Consider the following 17,025-nt stretch of genomic DNA (forward strand, 5'->3'; position numbering starts at 1 on the left):
CAAAGAAAAAGTGCACCTACATAGTGCCGCTGGCCCACTCTTTCTTCCTTGGTCCTTAGGCCTCGTGCACCTTGTTTTTGAGGTAGCAGATTCCAAAATTTGGGATATGTTTGCCAGGCTGCGTCGTTTGTCCTTATCTCTTTACAATGCCTCACTCTAGGGATGCCATGCGAAGTTACGTCACTTTTCAAGCAAAGTATTGGGTTCTTGCTCTCTCAGAATGGCAAATTGAAATGCGGAAAAATCTCTGGTGGTAGTATTACCATTGTGAAGGCCCATTTCTTGGGTTTGAAAGGGGAAGGGATTGGCCTAAGAAAATTTTTCTCCTACGATGGAAGAGAGAGTAGGAAGGATTAGATGCTCAGCAGCCTAATGATATAGACTTCTGGATTCCTATTTTAGCTCTTTTTAGAGCACTTGTGCATGAATTGACATACATGGGCTTTACAATTTTTACAACTTAAACATCTTCACTTGTTTAATGATCATTGAAGTTTGAATGAATAAATGAACTGTGAATCTGTGTCTTCAACCTTGGGCCTTGACACGGTAGACTTGGCAGGTGCAACAACACACGACACTTCAAACTTGAGGTTTTAACATGTTTTAAAATATAAAATGATGCATTTTGTGTGTGTTCTATCATTGTACAAGGTCCTAATGTTTTAGACCCTCGCTCTTTCTGCGCACCAACCATCTTCATCTCCATCCTCGTCACGGGCATCTTCTTCAGATTCTGGAGCCTCCTCATCCACATCTCGGGATCCGCGTGAATCTCCTTTTACAGATGCCACTCCGGACCTCTTATGGAATGAGCTCCCCTTCACCCGGCTTCTGCAGCCCTTGGATCTTCTACATGCCACACGTGCCCGACGACTTGTGCAGAACTTTGACAGTGTCCATCGAGGCACGCATCTACTCTGAGTACTTGACAGATTATTTCATCCTACTTTCAGAGGAGTGGTCCAAGTTACATGGAGAGTTGCAGTCGCCAATAGCACCATCTAGCAACTACGCTCTCAGGAAGTAACCCGTCTTCAAGAGGAGCTAACACAAGCTACTACATAACTTCGTGATAAAGTTGCTATTCTCAGGTTCTCTCTCACAACATCACAGAATCACGCGGCCATGATGGAGGTAGAGCTTCAGTCTACTAGAGCACACCTTGCTATTGTTGATATGGATCTTGCACAACTCCCCTCTCTGGGAGCAGGCTGCCTAGTTTCAAGCTGTGAGGTAGACTTTGCAGTTTGCATTTGGAGGCCTCATGGCCATCCTTGCTGTCGGTCCGACCCAGAGTCATAGTGCAGCTACTAGTGGACCACCATCTATGGGGCAGAATGGTTCCACCGATCCTCCTCACACTGAAGGCCTCTAGTTCAGTTTTGTTACTGTTACATTTCATAGATTTATTTTATTTCATTTCATTGTACATATACTTGAACATGTTGATCACATTATCTCTGTTGTAATATCTATTTTGAACTCATAACAATCCCTTCAATGTTGGTGGCAGCCTCTCCATACTCTCCATCCTCTCCATTGGCTTTTCTTTGCAATTCACCAAGGACAGTGAATCGATTAATGGTGGGCAATCTGTAGCCATCCCGGCTGCCCACTATTTGCCGGTCACTGTTTGGCCCTTCACTTTTTGACAGGACAAAAGTGCCAACTTCCCACATTACCAGTACCGTCCACTCTATAGTTCATTTTAGTTTTTTGGACCGGTCAAACCACTTGGATTGACACTTGGGCCACTAGAGCACCATGCACCACTTGTGATGGGGATCATTGTGGGCTAATACAATTTCAACTTGAGTCTATCTATTGCACATTGTGTGATGTGTATTGTGCATTGTGTTCTCGTGTTCTCGCCATTCTTACTGTTCATGCTCATCCGTGTCTTCTGTGTACTAGTGAGCTATGCATGCGCCGCATAGCACACGTCTCCCTAGCTTGTGATAACTCTTGAGGGCATATTGCCCTAGAATGAACCCTGTGTTTCACTGTGGTGTACACCGTCCTAGTCCAGCGTGTCGGGCAAAGAAGTGTCAATGCAATGGGCTAGATTGGTCTAAAGTGACGATGCAAGTGGTTGGACCGGCCCAAAGACTAGCCCTGTTGTGCTACCCTTCCCCCGCCCCTCTTCGCCTTTGTGTCCAGCCATCTCCCCCTTGCTTCCATTTCCTTTTTGCTTTTCCCTTTTCCACCCTCCTTTCCTTTCCTCCACCTCATTGCCTTCCTCTTCCCCTTGGTTCGGATTGCTCCTCATCCGGGTTCAAGTCGGCCTTTTTCTTCGATTATCATCATGGCTAATCATTCTCTCTCGGCCGGGCGAACCATTGTATTTTCCGAAGCCGAGCTCGCGGTCCTCTACGCCGAAATAGAGAAAGACTCCAAACCGACTCTCATTGCCAGAATCTTTGGATCTCACCCGTCCCGTCTCCAGGCTCGGGATTGGGTCCTGGCGGCTCTTCCCTCTGACCTCGCTCTACACTTTCGAGATGTCAGGTTGCTTGGAAGAGGTTTCTTCCAAGTGGATTTTGATTCTGAGGATGCAGCCTCAGAGGTTTTGAAGGACAGCCCTTTGCCATTGGGCACGAGGAAGATATTCTTTCTTCCCTACTCCAGCTATTTTGACCCTGTTGAGGAAGACCGGAACCGTTGCCCGATTACTCTCAGATTCCTAGGTCTTCCTCGCGCATATTGGCCTATGTTAGAGGCCATTGGGGTTGTTCTTCAAGTGCCCCTCCTTCACGCCTTGCCAACATCTTCTACCCAGGTGGTCACTGCCTTGGCGGATGCTGTCCCTAGGGTCATGGTTCTTGCCCGTGACATTGAGCTCTTTGAGGACTATGTTTTGCTTCTGGGCCCTTGTGGCCCTTTGAAGCAACGTATGGAGATTGCAGGTAAACCCGATCAGTGCTGGGTTTGTCACCAACAAGGTCACTTTGCTCGAGATTGTCCTCGGGCTCGAGGTCGTAGGAGTTCTCGTAAGCGTGCCTCTCAGGCACCACCTCCCTTGGTTCCTTCCCGTCCTTCAGTCCGCCAAGTGTGGCGAGCTCTCTCTCACGTCCGCCCCCCTGGTGCGATTGATGGGAAGGCTTCCTCAGATCATGTACAGATAGATGATGTTTCTGGTCAAAGGGATGTGTCAGCTGATGCATCTTTGCAGAGAGATGATATCTCAGATCAGGATGACTTTGTGGAGTCCTCTCTACTTGGAGGGGGCGATATGCAGGATGTTCAGCACAGTGGGGATCATGTATTGCAAGATTTTCAGCATGATGCCATTGCCCTTGATGCCCTGCAAGGCGAACAGGTTTCTTGTACATATGTAGGCACGGTGCAGGGCCTCGGACAAGGGCATATCAGTGGACTTTGCCGCGTGGATTTTCCCATTCTCCAGCATTATGAGCGGCGTCCTCAGGCTGCCCATCGTCTTCTTAGATCGGGGGTCAAACCCTCTTCTCTTCCATGAGAATCGTCTCATGGAATGTTCAGGGCCTTGGAGGGCTTCCCACCCGTGGAGGGAAGCGCCTTCTGAAGTACCAGCTTCACCCTTCTGTTACAGGAGGGTCTATGGATGTGCTTTTGTTGCAGGAACACAAATTGGATAGATCTCAATGTGGCAAAACTGGTAAGATGCTTTCTGGCCACACCTTCTGGTCCTCGGCAGTTGGGACTAGAGGGGGTGTTTGTATTTCAGTGGCAGCATCTATTATACCTCATGTTATTAGGCACGGTGTTATCATCCCTGCTAGAGCGCAATGGATCTTGATCATGCATGAGGATCAAAAATTGGGAATCTTGAATATCTATGCACCTAACGTGAGAGGTGAAAGGGTGGCCTTTTGGGACACCATTACAAATGTCATTCCCCAGGTTGATCATTGGATAGTGGGAGGAGATTTTAATATGGCTGACCAACCTTCTGACAAGAAGGGTGGACGTGAAGGGGGTTTACACCCTTTGGAGCGAGCCTCATGGGAGAGGTTCACGCTTTCCTTTTCTGGCAAGGATTGCTGGACTGAGGATGACTTCGAGAGAAGGCCAAATTCCTTATCTTTCTCTTGGCATAACCGCAGGAGCGGGGATGAGATCATCTTTGCACGTCTGGACAGGTTTTATGTGGATGATTGGTCCTTGGACAGAGGAGGCACCATTGCTATTATGCCTGGCACCACCAAATCCGATCATTGCCCCGTCGTTTTGTGTCTCAGGGAGCCTGGGGCTCGCTCGGCCTCTCCCCGTATCCGTATCCCTGACTCTCTTTATCTAGATGCTGACATTTCCCTTGAGATGAGAGAGATATGGAGATCTTGTGACGGTCCTGATCCTCGTCATAATATTGCGCTAGCTCTTGAGAGGACCAGCCATCATTATCATAGCACTGCCTTGTCTAAGAAGAAGGAGGCTCTGCACAAGGAGAGAGCTATTAGGCGTAGGATTTCTGCTCTTCAGAGGGAACATGAAAAGCATCCACATGCGACTTGGATTACAGACCTCTTGACCACAGTTAGAGCAAAGCTGCAATTGGCCATGGACAGGAGGACTGAGCTCGCCTTTCATGTGAACGAGGCCTTTTGGACTCAGATGGGTGGCAGATGCAACAAAGAGTTTTTTTCAGCACACAGGCCTTCCCATAGCAGGGATTCTGTGAGGTACTTGCAGGATTCACAGGGTGAGGTTCCACAGGGTGAGGTTCAGATTGAGCCTGATAAGGTGAGGGGTATTGCTTCATAATTTTATCGGTCTTTGTTGACTGCAGAGGTGCCCTCCCCTCAGAGAGATGTGGCACGGCAGAAAGTTTGGGAGTGCATGCCCAGGCTCATTACAGATGCTATGTGTTCTTCCCTGGATGCCCCTTTCTCGAAGGATGAACTCCTTCACGTACTGCATGCTCTTTCCAGTGGTTCATGCCCAGGGGACGATGGTCTTTCTCCCGCCTTCTTTATTCTTTTTTGGGATCATATTGGAGATGCTATCATTGTTGCCCTTCAGGAAATGTGGTTGTCGGGTATGATGCCTCCATACCTCACGGAGGGGCTGATTCACCTTATCCCCAAGAGTGGGGACAAGACTGACATCAAGGAATGGAGGCCCATCACCCTCCTTGGATCTGCATATAAAATCTTAGCTAAAGCCTTGAGTATAAGGTTGCAGCCGATTCTCCAAAGGGCTATCCATGATACCCAGAATGGGTTCCTCCAAGGAAGGAGTATATTTGATAACATCTTTTTTTTGTGGGAAGCTGTCGAGTGGGCAAAGTCTAGTCAGCAGCCTCTTGCCATTCTTTTGCTTGATTTTGAAAAAGCTTATGATAGAGTGGATTGGGATTTTTTGGAGGGCACTATGGCACACATGGGGTTTTCCCAAAACTGGATCAGAGGTGTGTCTTGCCTATACAGGGAGGCACATAGCACTGTTTTAGCCTGTGGGGTGCACGGTGAGCGTTTTCAGATTTCCCGTTCAGTGAGGCAGGGCTGTCCCCTCGCCCCTTTACTGTACCTCATTGTAGTTGAGGTTATGAGCAAGTTTCTTCGGGCTGCCCCTTGTGTTGTGGGTATCAGGTTGAGTTTTTGGACTCTGAGTTAGCAGATGATACGGTGTTGTTCCTTGAGGCTTCACATGCTTGTTTATGTGCTTTCCGGACAGCCTTGGAGGTCTTTTGTTTGGCAGCAGGAGCTTCTATCAATTGGCATAAGACGGTTGGTTTTTGGATCAGTGATTCTCCTCTTGCAAATTGGGGTACAGATGTTGGTTTTACTTGGATTGAGAGAGGATGCTCTTCCAGATACCTTGGTTGTCAGGTGGGCGTTGACATCTCCCCTGCACAACAGCTTGCTCCAGTGCTCTTAAGCATTAAAAGCAAACTTCATCACTGGAGTAGGAGGAAGCTCGACTTGGCCTCTAGAGCTTTGGTGGTTAACCAAGTTTTGCTAGCCACGACTTGGTTTATCGCTTCGTGCTAGATTTTTCGTAAGGGCTGCATTGGCCAGCTTCGTCGCCTTATTCGGAACTTTCTTTGGTCAGGGCTCGATGGAAATGCACACACCAGGGCTAGAGTTGCTTGGGAAACCATTATCAGGCCTAAGCAAGAAGGGGGATTGAATATCATTGACCCTGAGGTGCAATGTAAGGCTTTGCTGTGTAAGCTGGTTGTTAGGGGCTTTCTTCCAGGCACTGAGCCGTGGAAGGACTTTCTGATGCAGCAAATCACGAAGTGTGTCCTTGTTCATGGAGGTGACTGGACTCTCAGCTCACGCTTTATTTTTTCGGATGCAGCTCACCGCTCCCCTTCATCCCCCCTGGTTAGGTCCCTCCTACGGGCCTGGGACTGCCTGAGGAGTTTTTTGGTACACATCTCCCCGCGTTCAGCGGAGGAAGGTAACCGGCAGTCCATTCTGTGGAATGATTTGATCTTAGATGTGCATGGTAGGCCTCTTGGGGCAGCTATGCATATTCTTTGGGCTGGCTGGGAGACCCTTTGCCCCAGAGTGTTGGCTTGGAAGAGATTTCAGAGCCTCACCAAGGTACAGAGATTGGATCTCGCGCAGCATTTGAGAGGCTCTAGTCGGAGGATTGCACAGATTGATGCAGCCATTCCCAACCACTGGATTACTGGATCATTTTTGGAAGACCGTCATCATTCTTGGTTTGGGGTTTTTTCTTGGGAGAGGTGTTCCTCTTCAGGTTATGGGTCTCCCCTTGCCTAGGGAGGATGATGTACCGGTCTTTTTTTCTGTACAGGATGGATGACAGATGGAGAGATGTGACGTGCAGGACCTTATTGAGGGCCCCCAGATTCGTCCAGTCAGAGTTGTTAAAGGTTAAGGAAGCACGTCTTTGTTGACCCCCCGCCCCCCCCCCCCCTGGGATGATCACAGAGAGTGTTAGCCTTTGGTTGTATGGTGGCTGCCCTATCAGACATTTGCATTGGGACCTCGGTGAGTGGGTGTGGAAGGATGCTTGTAACCCCTTGAAAAGCATGTCTTTTTTCAGTTATACGGTGCGGAATGCGAGACATCTTATCTTGGGACACATTCAGAGTGTCCCTACTCTTAGACCCCATTGGGAATCTTACGGCATTTCGACTGACATTCAGAGGGTTTTTTGGCGGAGATTGGCATTCTTATAGGAAGCCACAGATTTCCTCCTTTATCTGGGTTTCTCTTCATGGTTGTCTGGCCACCAATCAGTGGAGGTCAGTTACTAGTGCTTGCCTGCATGCCCTAGATGTGCAGGAGTTTCGGAGGCAGTTTACCATTGTTTATGGGAATGCAGGGAAGCACAGAGGGTTTGGTCTGTAGTTGCACACCTCTTTGGTAGGATTAAGAGGGATGCTATCATTTCTTTTGGTTCTATCATTTGGTTGACACAGTCTGGGCCTTAGCTGAGATTCGAGGGGGCTGACAGGAGCTTGGCCATTATGGTTAGGCAAGGAGTTGCTCGGCAGTGTTGTCTTCAGGATTTGCCACTTTCACACACAGTCCCTCCGGCACAGAGGTTAGACAGCTCTTGGGAGATTATTGCTAGCATCTCAGCTTGGAATATCTGGAAGGCTAGATGCACCGAGGCCATTGAGGGTACTCCCGTTCTTGTTTCTCAATGTCTTTGCAGGATTTGGAGTGATATTATTCACACCATCATGGCTACCTAGGCCAGAATCCAGGGATCTTCGAGGGCTACGGAGAGGAAGCGCGGCCAATTTATGAGAGAGTGGGACATTGGTATCTTTTTCACGTCCTTTCACTCGGGACCCTAAAGGCAGCACAGGGCTCCTGATTGGTTGAGATCTCCACCTGTCTTGGTGTGAAATCTCCATTTTGTAAAAAATTTTCATACTTAATAGAAGTCTCCTTTCTGGAAAAAAAAAAAGATCGATTGGCAGGAAACTTTGACCGTACGCCATATGGCCTTCCTACATAGTTGGAGCAGTATCCCTTCCTCACTATGGGGATATCACTTGGCATTACAAGCCCTAGTGAGGCTTTCCCCCCCTCCCCCCAGGATGTAGTCTCCCTCCAAGAGCAGCCAGACATGGAGGGAGCACCCCCTTCTTTTCTTTGAGCATTCCACCTCCATGGAGGGTTGTACCTCTACGGAGGGTTGTAGTCCCCCATGGGTAGATGTTTGTTTTTAACTCATAGAAGGATCTTTTTCTGGGAAAAATAAAAAATAAATATTCATAAGCAGTGCACTTGCACATTTAAATCAAGACAACTGCATGATGCGACTATCAGCGTTAACACAAAATGGTCTGTCTTTTGTGTGGTGAAGCAGATTTGAAGATTTAATGAGGCGATTTGAGGAGCCAGATAAGAGAAATCGTTGGGATTCACCACTATTCCATCTTAAGCTTGGAGAAGGTATGGCTAATAAATTGCTATTGGAGGTGGACTTCCCATCTTTTAAATGGCTCTCTTTTACTTTTGCCATGGTTAGTAATGTGCCTGGTTTTTACTGCATGCAGAAGACATCAGTGAGGCAACCTCCGTGGTTCAAGAAGCGGTTGCATTTATAAGGGGTGCCACCGAGCATGCAGGAAGAACATCCTTTCTTCAGCCAACTGTGGCCACTCAAAACGTGTGCAGCGTTTATTCCCTTTGTCAAGTTATTTTGTCCTGTATTTGCTAAACAGGTCGTGCTAATAAGGAGACGTCTTACAGGCACGTGCCTCAGAGACAAATTCATTGTATGAGCTTGACCGTGCAACCCAAGTATGTATATAATAGTTTGACATGCATTCTTTTCAGCAGATAATCTCCTCTAATTCTTCGAGGCCATGTGAACATCATTTTTAACATCAACTCCTTGCAATGCAGGAGGTTATCAGCACTCTAGTAGAAGCCCAGGCACAAGGTCTAGGTGGTGCCATGGGGAGAGTTGATGTGGGGGAAGGCATACCTTTGATATCCTTTTCCATCTCGATTGCTTTTGTTGGAGAGGAGTTGTCTATGTTGTCACGATAGCATCATATAGATTGATAATCCTTAATGCTACATTATGAACATCAATATGCAACGGGCTGTTGGACTGCCAGAACTTCGTCGACACAGAAGAACCTTTATTAAACTTGCTGGACAAACATGTCTTTCTGGGCCCCCGCCGCCCTCGGATGCCCAAAGTGCTAAGAGAATGTTTGCTGATTACTTGAACAGGGAGCTTTCATCATCTGGATGAGTGCAAAAGTGGGCCTTTTTTCCATGCCAAGATAGGGAACAGTTAGTGTTGCAACCTATGCCATCATGATTGCAATGGTGTTTGATTTGTGGCATTTTTCCATGGTTGGGGTTGTCTTTGTGGTCTCTACAGACCTCATGTGTAAAATAATGTTGTGTGGGAAATTATGCACGGGTCTTGGCCCAACAATGAGCAATCCAGTGGATTGTTCAAATGATAAGAGAAGCATGTGTACTTCACAGCAGAACAAGAGGTTTTCTAAAAAGAAAGAACGGCAAGTATCCCTACAAGATACTTAGGCCAGTTCCCATCTCGTGAGGACATCTTGTAAACTTCATAGAGAAGTTATTGTTGTTGGAACTCACAAACACACATGTTTTGTCTACATATGAACACTGCTTAATGGCAAGAAAGTGGTATGATTATTGGCGCCATGATGTCTAAAGCACATAGATGTAGATAAGTAGTACATTAGTGTGTTTTTGTCGTCAAATGGGGTATATTTAGATGTTGCATCTTGAGCTTTCAATTGGGCTGCCCAAGGTGCATTGTTGTTGTTGTTTTCGTAATACATTTGATTAGAAATTTATCCAGTTCTCAATCAATTACGAAAGTGATTTGTAAGTGTCCTTTTTCTGAATCCAGTCTTGTAGATTTGAATATTGTGGTTACTTATGAAATGATGCTTTTGGTTTAAAGCCTCTTTATTGAATCACAAGAGTGACAATGCATTTTGAAAGTCAGATTGCTTTCACGTGCATGAGTGCCTTTTAAAAGTTAATGAAGCATAAGGGAAAATCCCATTTGTCAATAACCCACCTGAGGTTGGTCAACATTGTCACCACACAAAATTGTGATGAATCTTTTCAAAGAGGCCTTAACACAACATAGTAATTTTTTCCAACCTTGACTTGATTCTAGGGATGCAGACCACTGGTTGTGATGGCCTATAAGTTTGGAGTTTTCACAAGAACGAAAAAATACTAAAACTCGAACACACTGATTTTCCATTAGTCTCCCTATACTTAACAGGATATAAGGAATAGCCTTCTGTCTTTTCTAGAAGAGAGTACATGGCTTGTGGTACACAACATTAATTAGTAGATATGAAGACGGAGACCAATGATATGATAATGTGTTTCTGGTTAAAATTTTCCGCAAGTCTTTTGTAACACTCAGAAGAGTCCAAATTTATGCAACTACAAAAAGCTTACATCACACTTTCTTAGGGGTGTTTTGACAAGTGCATTATTATCATGTAGCCTTGCATATGAGACTAGACAAATACAAATTGCATGGTCTTTGAGTGCTATTTGTGAGGAAGTAGCACCATGTTGTATTAAAATTTTACTATTAAGTAGTCTTTGGATCCTCTTTAAACAGAAATGAGCTAAATGTATGAATCGTAATATTGAAAACTTGTCAACTTGTGGGCTCCTATCATGTTGGGTTTGTAGTCTAGGTTAAGCATGCCAAAATTACCTTTTACTAAAAGGCTTTTTAAAGGCATGGTTGTGACATGCACAGAGAATATTTTGGCAATATTATTTCATCTTGAGGTTGTATTGTCTCAGCAGTTAGTTTCACAATTCCCTTTTGTCTGTTGGAGCTTGCATTAGAAGAAAGTAAGCCCAAGGGCTCCAAGGCAGGAATGAGAAATGAAAGCAAAGGATCACACGAAGAAGCATGGGAGGTAAGGGTAGCCAAGGACATTGTTGAAGTGGAGGTGCCACAAGGAACCACTGAATAAGATATATTTTGAACTTCTTTAAAAAATTGTTGTGAAGTAGTTTGCGACTTCGTCTCTTGCTCTTACAGACCACAGCTACGACTCAAAATTGAAGATAAAACCAACTTTCACTTCGGAAACAAGCAGACTGTTACAGGCAAATTGTTACTTCATATATTAGCTGAATGTCATGTGCACACACATGTACATGCTAATCTCAGGACTAATCCTAGAGTGTAGCCAGATAAAGGAGGATTAAAGAATGATTAGAACCATGAATTTGGAGTATTGTTTGTTGTTTTGGTAAGGGGGTTTGACCAATGGAGGACATGGATGCTGTCGGCTAGTACACAGAAGAGGGACCAGTTGGTTGCAGTGTATGATTTATTATGTCCAGGAGCTGGCCGACCAGTAGTGGGTCAATTCACTTGGTCACCACAAGGCCTATAAATAGCTGAAGTTCTCATCGTTTTCAGGATTCAGCCCCTTGGCTTAGCTGGATCATAGAGTAGGCCTAGATTAGAGTTAATACCTTTTCATTGAAGGCAGCCCACGGTTGCAAGGATGTATGTACATTTTTGTACCATATGAAATATTGAATTTCCAGCTCTCTCTCTCTCTACTCTCCCTTCTGTTTGCATTTTTGCATCAGCATGTTCTAGATGGTGTTTAGGGTTAAAAGAAGCATCTCAGAGCGCTTCCGAATGTAACATTGGTATCAAAGCATCAAGCTCAACAAGGCTAAACATTGATTCAATCCCATATGAAGGTGTACAGGTCCAAGGTACAAGAAAGTGCACAAGTACGAGGCCCAAGGCAAGGAACACAAGACCAAGAAGAACTCCCAGGAGGTTGGTTGGTGGTGTTCCACAAAGCCCAAAGGGGATCGCAATCCCCTGAGTTGGGAAAGCCTTTCAGGCAACGGTTCGAAGGAAGGATGATCCTCCAAGGGGTAAAGTGAGAGTGCTAGACTCATTTCTCAGGAATGAAGACCAAGATGGTGTCCAGAGAGAGGGCAAGAACGGATTGGGGATTGGTTGAAACAGATGCATAGATCTTCAAAGTTAAGAGTGGATTTGGAGACCGAGCTCGGCATTCAACGAAAAGGTTGCTAGAGTAGGAAGGATGGCAGAGGGACTGCGGGAATGGAATGGGATGATAACAATCATCCAAGAAGCAGATTGGAATCCCGTCATCAAGTTTAGCATAGAGGGATGTCATGTGCACACACATGTACATGCTAATCTCAAGACTAATCCTAGAGTGCAGCCAAATAAAGAAGGATTAGAACCACAAATTTGGGGCATTGTTTGCTGTTTTGGTAAGGGGGTTTGACCAATGAAGGACAAGGATGCTGTCGACCAGTAGGACAGAAGAGGAGGAACAAGTCGGCTGCAACATATGATTTATTATGTCTAGGAGCTGGCCGACCAGCAATCGGCTAGTTCACTTGGTCACCAAAAGGCCTATAAATAGCCAAAGTGCTAATCGTTTTCAAGATTCAGCCCCTCGGCTTGGCTGGATCATAGAGTGAGCCTAGATTAGGGTTAATACCCTTTCATTGAAGGCAGCCCATGGCTGCAAGGATTTATGCACCTTTTTATACCATATGAAATACTAAATTTCCAGCTCTCTCTCTCTCCCTTCTGTTTGCATTTTAGCGTCAGCATGTGCTAGATGGTGTTTACGGCTGAAAAAAAGCATCTCAGAGCTTCCGCATGTAACACTGAACAATCACTAACAGTAGGACACCAAAATGCTTTGAAATACAGTGGCTGACTAAAAAAGAATTGGGAGGGTTTTGCTGACCAATCTCTATTTACACCTAGACATGAGAAACTTGCATATGCCTGAAACCTGAACATCAATTCAAATAAGGTTCACAAATGTCTGAAATGGGAGCATAAGACTTTTCATCTTAAGACGTTTGCAAGACTGACAACTCTAGAAGCCAAACAGAGGTGAATACATAAGCAGATGAAGCCCATGATCATACACCCAAATGGCAATCAGAAACAGCTGCACAAAGTATTAACGAACCAAGATGTTCCATGCAAAAGTTACCATATGAAATACTAAATTTCCAGCTCTCTCTCTCTCCCTTCTGTTTGCATTTTAGCGTCAGCATGTGCTAGATGGTGTTTACGGCTGAAAAAAAGCATCTCAGAGCTTCCGCATGTAACACTGAACAATCACTAACAGTAGGACACCAAAATGCTTTGAAATACAGTGGCTGACTAGAAAAGAATTGGGAGGGTTTTGCTGACCAATCTCTATTTACACCTAGACATGAGAAACTTGCATATGCCTGAAACCTGAACATCAATTCAAATAAGGTTCACAAATGTCTGAAATGGGAGCATAAGACTTTTCATCTTAAGACGTTTGAAAGACTGACAACTCTAGAAGCCAAACAGAGGTGAATACATAAGCAGATGAAGCCCATGATCATACACCCAAATGGCAATCAGAAACAGCTGCACAAAGTATTAACGAACCAAGATGTTCCTTGCAAAAGTTACCCATGGTGACGACTGCCACTACAAATGAAATGAACCAAAGTCTGGCTGTCATCAAAATTGATAGATAATAGATGTGTTCTAATTAGCACACCTAGAACTAATCTTAGCTAATCAATTAAGTTGACAAAATACCATGCAAATACATTACTGTAAATGTCTATGTATAAAGTCCAGCACGAAATGACAACTATGCGCAGGTATGTTCACACAGTACCAGCCAAAAAGGCAGTTCAGCAACACAATATTCAACGCTGTGCAAACTAGGAAGTTTTCACTACACATTGGTTATCAAGACATCATCAGTAGAAAACTGTTGGTAAAACAAAGTTGAAGCTTACTTTCTCAGAGAATGAGACCTACTGCCCCCAGTCTCTTTCTAAGTTAAAAGCCAGTGTTCATTTGCCAAGTATTTGCAAATACAAGACAACTGTCTTGAAAGTTTTGTAGGTTCTAGGCAGGTGGATTAAAACCAGTCCCAGGAAACTGATGAAGACAGTTTTACCTCCAAATTATTCAGAATCGCTTTTTCTTACTGGAAAAGAGTCTCTCTCTTTTGATCCAGAGGTATAAAACCATGCCCAGCACACAACTTGATATCACAATGGACTTCCAGGGGAATGGTGGGTCCCTGAAACAGACCAAGGTGGTCTGCAGCTCAGCGGCAGAATCATACACAAGCCTATGCAACCTGAGCAGATCATGGTCTGATGATTTCATGAAGTACAAAGCAGTGTCAAAGTCAAAATGGGATATTGCAGACATGGCTTTCTCAAGTTTAAAGTAGAAAACATTCCACCTCTGCATGAACTCTGCATGCCTTTTTGGACCTAACAGCTTTTGTTCACCTCCATGAGCCTTCACAGATTGAAGCATGTCTATAGCACTGGATACTGAATTGTTCAGTGTGGTAAAAAGAGTGTTTCTGGGCGCTGCATCTTTCTGCACAAATGACAGAGAGAGCATGTCTGAAAAGGGGCCAAATGGTGTCTGGCCGACACCCCATGTATAGTCAACAATGGAGCTATTGTGTTGTGTGCTCCAGCGAAGATGAGTAGGAGTCACTCCCCAGAGCGTCTGCAAAAGTGCCCCAACAATCGGGCGCTCCATGTGTCGACTCTGCAAAACAACATGGCGCCCATTGCATGTATAATCACTAACACCTTGAGAGGACCTTGTTCGGACTGCGATCACCATATCCCTGAAAGCCATAGCCTGATGATAGCGATCTAGAAGTAAATGCCTGTCTTGATCGAGATCAAAAACATACACAGGAACAACTCGGGCTGCAGATGAGTGTGTAATGCCAGCTTTGGTAAGCAGATCATGCTTGGAATGCCGCAGTGCCCAGTGCAGTTGCTTGGAGTCCAGGTAATCACTCACAATCAATGTATAATTCTCAAAATGAAACCTGGATGTATAGGATCGCAAGGATCGGGATACTGCAGCCACACAAACAGAACATGTAGACATCTTGAGGACATGGTGGCGGAATTTCAAATGTTGCCTATGCAGAAGCAGACCATTTCTGCTTTCCTGTGAGAAAGTGCTTTCTACAAGATCCCAATCTAAGCCTTTGAGGTCCACTTCCTGTTCTGAGCCCTGAATATGGATGAAATGGACCTCCAGATCAGTCTCGAAATGCACAGGAACACGCAATGGGGGGGCGAGTAGCATCTGTGTTGCACTCCATACAAGAGATGCCAAGTCTGCAATGAAGGCCTTCTGTCCTTGCCTGTTGCTGTGCAGGGTGGCCAGAGGATGGGCATCCCCTCGTGGCAGGAGGCCTTCCCCGGAGAGAGCTGGACCATACTCAACAGGGCCTGCTGCCAGATCTACCCAGATGTACCTGTCATTCCCAGTCCAGATGCTCCCCAAGCATCTTGAAAAAGAAGGGGAGGGCTCCCTCCAGTTGTAAGAGTATGCATATGACCGTGCCTGCTTTCGCAGATTCAGAAGGTAAATGGTGTAGGAAGTGACTGGTTTGGGTAGGTCTTCTCTGATAATCTCATCAACCACAGTGTAATCAACTGGCTTCAGATTTGCACTTGCAAGAGAGGATGGCTTCTCCAGTTGCCTTGCAATGACGTCATAGATTGTATCAGCCAGTTGTCTTGCCGTTGGCTCAACTATCACAGAGGCTTTAGTCCGGACGACAAGCTCATGTGAATCCCCCCCTACAACTTTGACCTTCTCATCTCTGCTTACCACATCAATGTAGTGAGTGAACTGATTCTCCAACTGCTTCCTGTCTTCACTTGAAAACCCTACCAGTTTTATAGTGATTGGGACCGTGGTTTCGAAAGACAAAAGAGACTTGATCTTGCTATGTATCTCAAAGGAGCCACTCTGTCCAAGAAGCCTTCTCTGAGAGGGAGACAGGGACAGAAAGGAATCATTCTGAGCCGATGGATCAATATGAGCTTGAGACAAGGTAGATTCCATCCCATAGAAACCGTAAACTGTGTTTTCCTGTGCTTCTAGGGCTAGGAAAGAGAACACAAACAGAATTGCAAGGATGTTTGCCATGCAAGACAAGCAGAAAGACCCTAGGAAAACTGAAAGATAAACTTTAGACTACAGTAAAAACCCTAGAAAACTGAAGGGGAAACTATACAGAAAACACCAATATGGGAAGCACTTGCAAAGCAGAAATAAAAACCCTAGAAAGACATGTAAGAACCCCAGATAGCAGATTGAGGAAATCCTAGGAAACTAGAAAAAGCAGAAGCCCTAGAAAACCAGAAACAAGAAGATACCAAAAGAAACCCAGAAAATGAAAAAAGCAAAACGAATCTCGAACTCGACAAATCCAAAGCAGATCGCAAGAAAAAAGCAGGCGAGCAAAGCGATGGGGATCTCAGAGCTGAAGCGAGAAAGGAAAAGCTAAGAAAAAGCCGAAATGGAGAGCTTTTACCTGGGAGCGAAAATAAAGCAGGCGAGCTTCAAACACGGATGTGCAAATGGCTTTCAATTCACCTGTTGTGAGCATCGCCATGCCCATCCCTCTGTTAGCCTGCTCATATGTCTCTTATTTGGTCCTGCCTTTAGGAGGGCATTGTGAGGGTTAAACGAGGGGGTAGTGATTTTGAGCTTTTTGAAAAATTTTGAGTATTGAAATATTTCCATCATACATTGAATTCTCTAGAGCTGTTTTCTTCAATGTATGATTGAAATATTTCAATCATACATTGAATTCTTTAGAGCTGTTTTCTTACTTCCACTAACAAATCTGTCGCGACGGAATTGTTGTTACATGTGTTTACATTACTTCTGCGTATCACGAATCTGCATGATGCTGGTGGGTGCTATTTAGTTTATTTCTATTAAGCAATATCTATTCATTGTTCACTTATCTGGGTGTCTCTCATTGTGGTTTAGCTCGTCATAAGTGAATATCTATTCATTGTTCACTTATCTGGATGTCTCTCATTGTGGTTTAGTTCGTCATAATCCCATATCTATTCGATGTTCACTTATCTGGGTGTCTCTCTCATTGTGGTTTAGTTCGTCAGAAGCCAATATCTATTCGTTGTTCACTTATCTGGGTGTCTCTCATTGTGGTTTAGTTCGTCATAAGCCTATGTTTAA

At 45.1% G+C, this 17,025-nt stretch overlaps 2 protein-coding genes across 3 annotated transcripts in view; one reads left to right on the plus strand and one right to left on the minus strand.

Annotated features, from left to right (window-relative positions):
- DRL1 (KTI12-like, chromatin associated protein) overlaps positions 1-9,554 on the plus strand; it is a 60,176-nt gene extending 50,622 nt beyond the window's left edge. Inside the window, exons 5-9 of one of the 2 annotated variants that reach the window (XM_086821170.1) lie at positions 8,287-8,372; positions 8,477-8,589; positions 8,673-8,723; positions 8,829-8,915; positions 9,016-9,554. In XM_086821170.1, coding sequence (XP_086677296.1) covers positions 8,287-8,372; positions 8,477-8,589; positions 8,673-8,723; positions 8,829-8,915; positions 9,016-9,186 — 508 coding nt within the window. In that variant the 3' untranslated portion in view covers positions 9,187-9,554. The remainder of the gene's footprint in view (positions 1-8,286; positions 8,373-8,476; positions 8,590-8,672; positions 8,724-8,828; positions 8,916-9,015) is intronic. The other variant, XM_086821171.1, reaches the window with a different exon arrangement.
- A 4,196-nt stretch (positions 9,555-13,750) lies between these two features.
- Positions 13,751-16,575, minus strand: LOC147623110 (uncharacterized). Its single transcript, XM_086821172.1, has one exon. The coding sequence runs from the start codon at positions 15,961-15,963 to the stop codon at positions 13,951-13,953; it is 2,013 nt and encodes a 670-aa protein (XP_086677298.1). The 5' UTR covers positions 15,964-16,575; the 3' UTR covers positions 13,751-13,950.
- Between the last annotated feature and the right edge of the window lie 450 nt (positions 16,576-17,025).

The sequence above is a fragment of the Cibotium barometz genome, chromosome 27 (genome assembly GCF_041138505.1).
Source record: "Cibotium barometz isolate CiBa-2024 chromosome 27, ASM4113850v1, whole genome shotgun sequence".
NCBI lineage: Eukaryota > Viridiplantae > Streptophyta > Polypodiopsida > Cyatheales > Cibotiaceae > Cibotium > Cibotium barometz.

Bases quoted from the DNA above. Each gene is read 5' to 3' on its own strand.
- LOC147623110 (XM_086821172.1), bottom strand. From the start codon at position 15,963: ATGGCAAACATCCTTGCAATTCTGTTTGTGTTCTCTTTCCTAGCCCTA.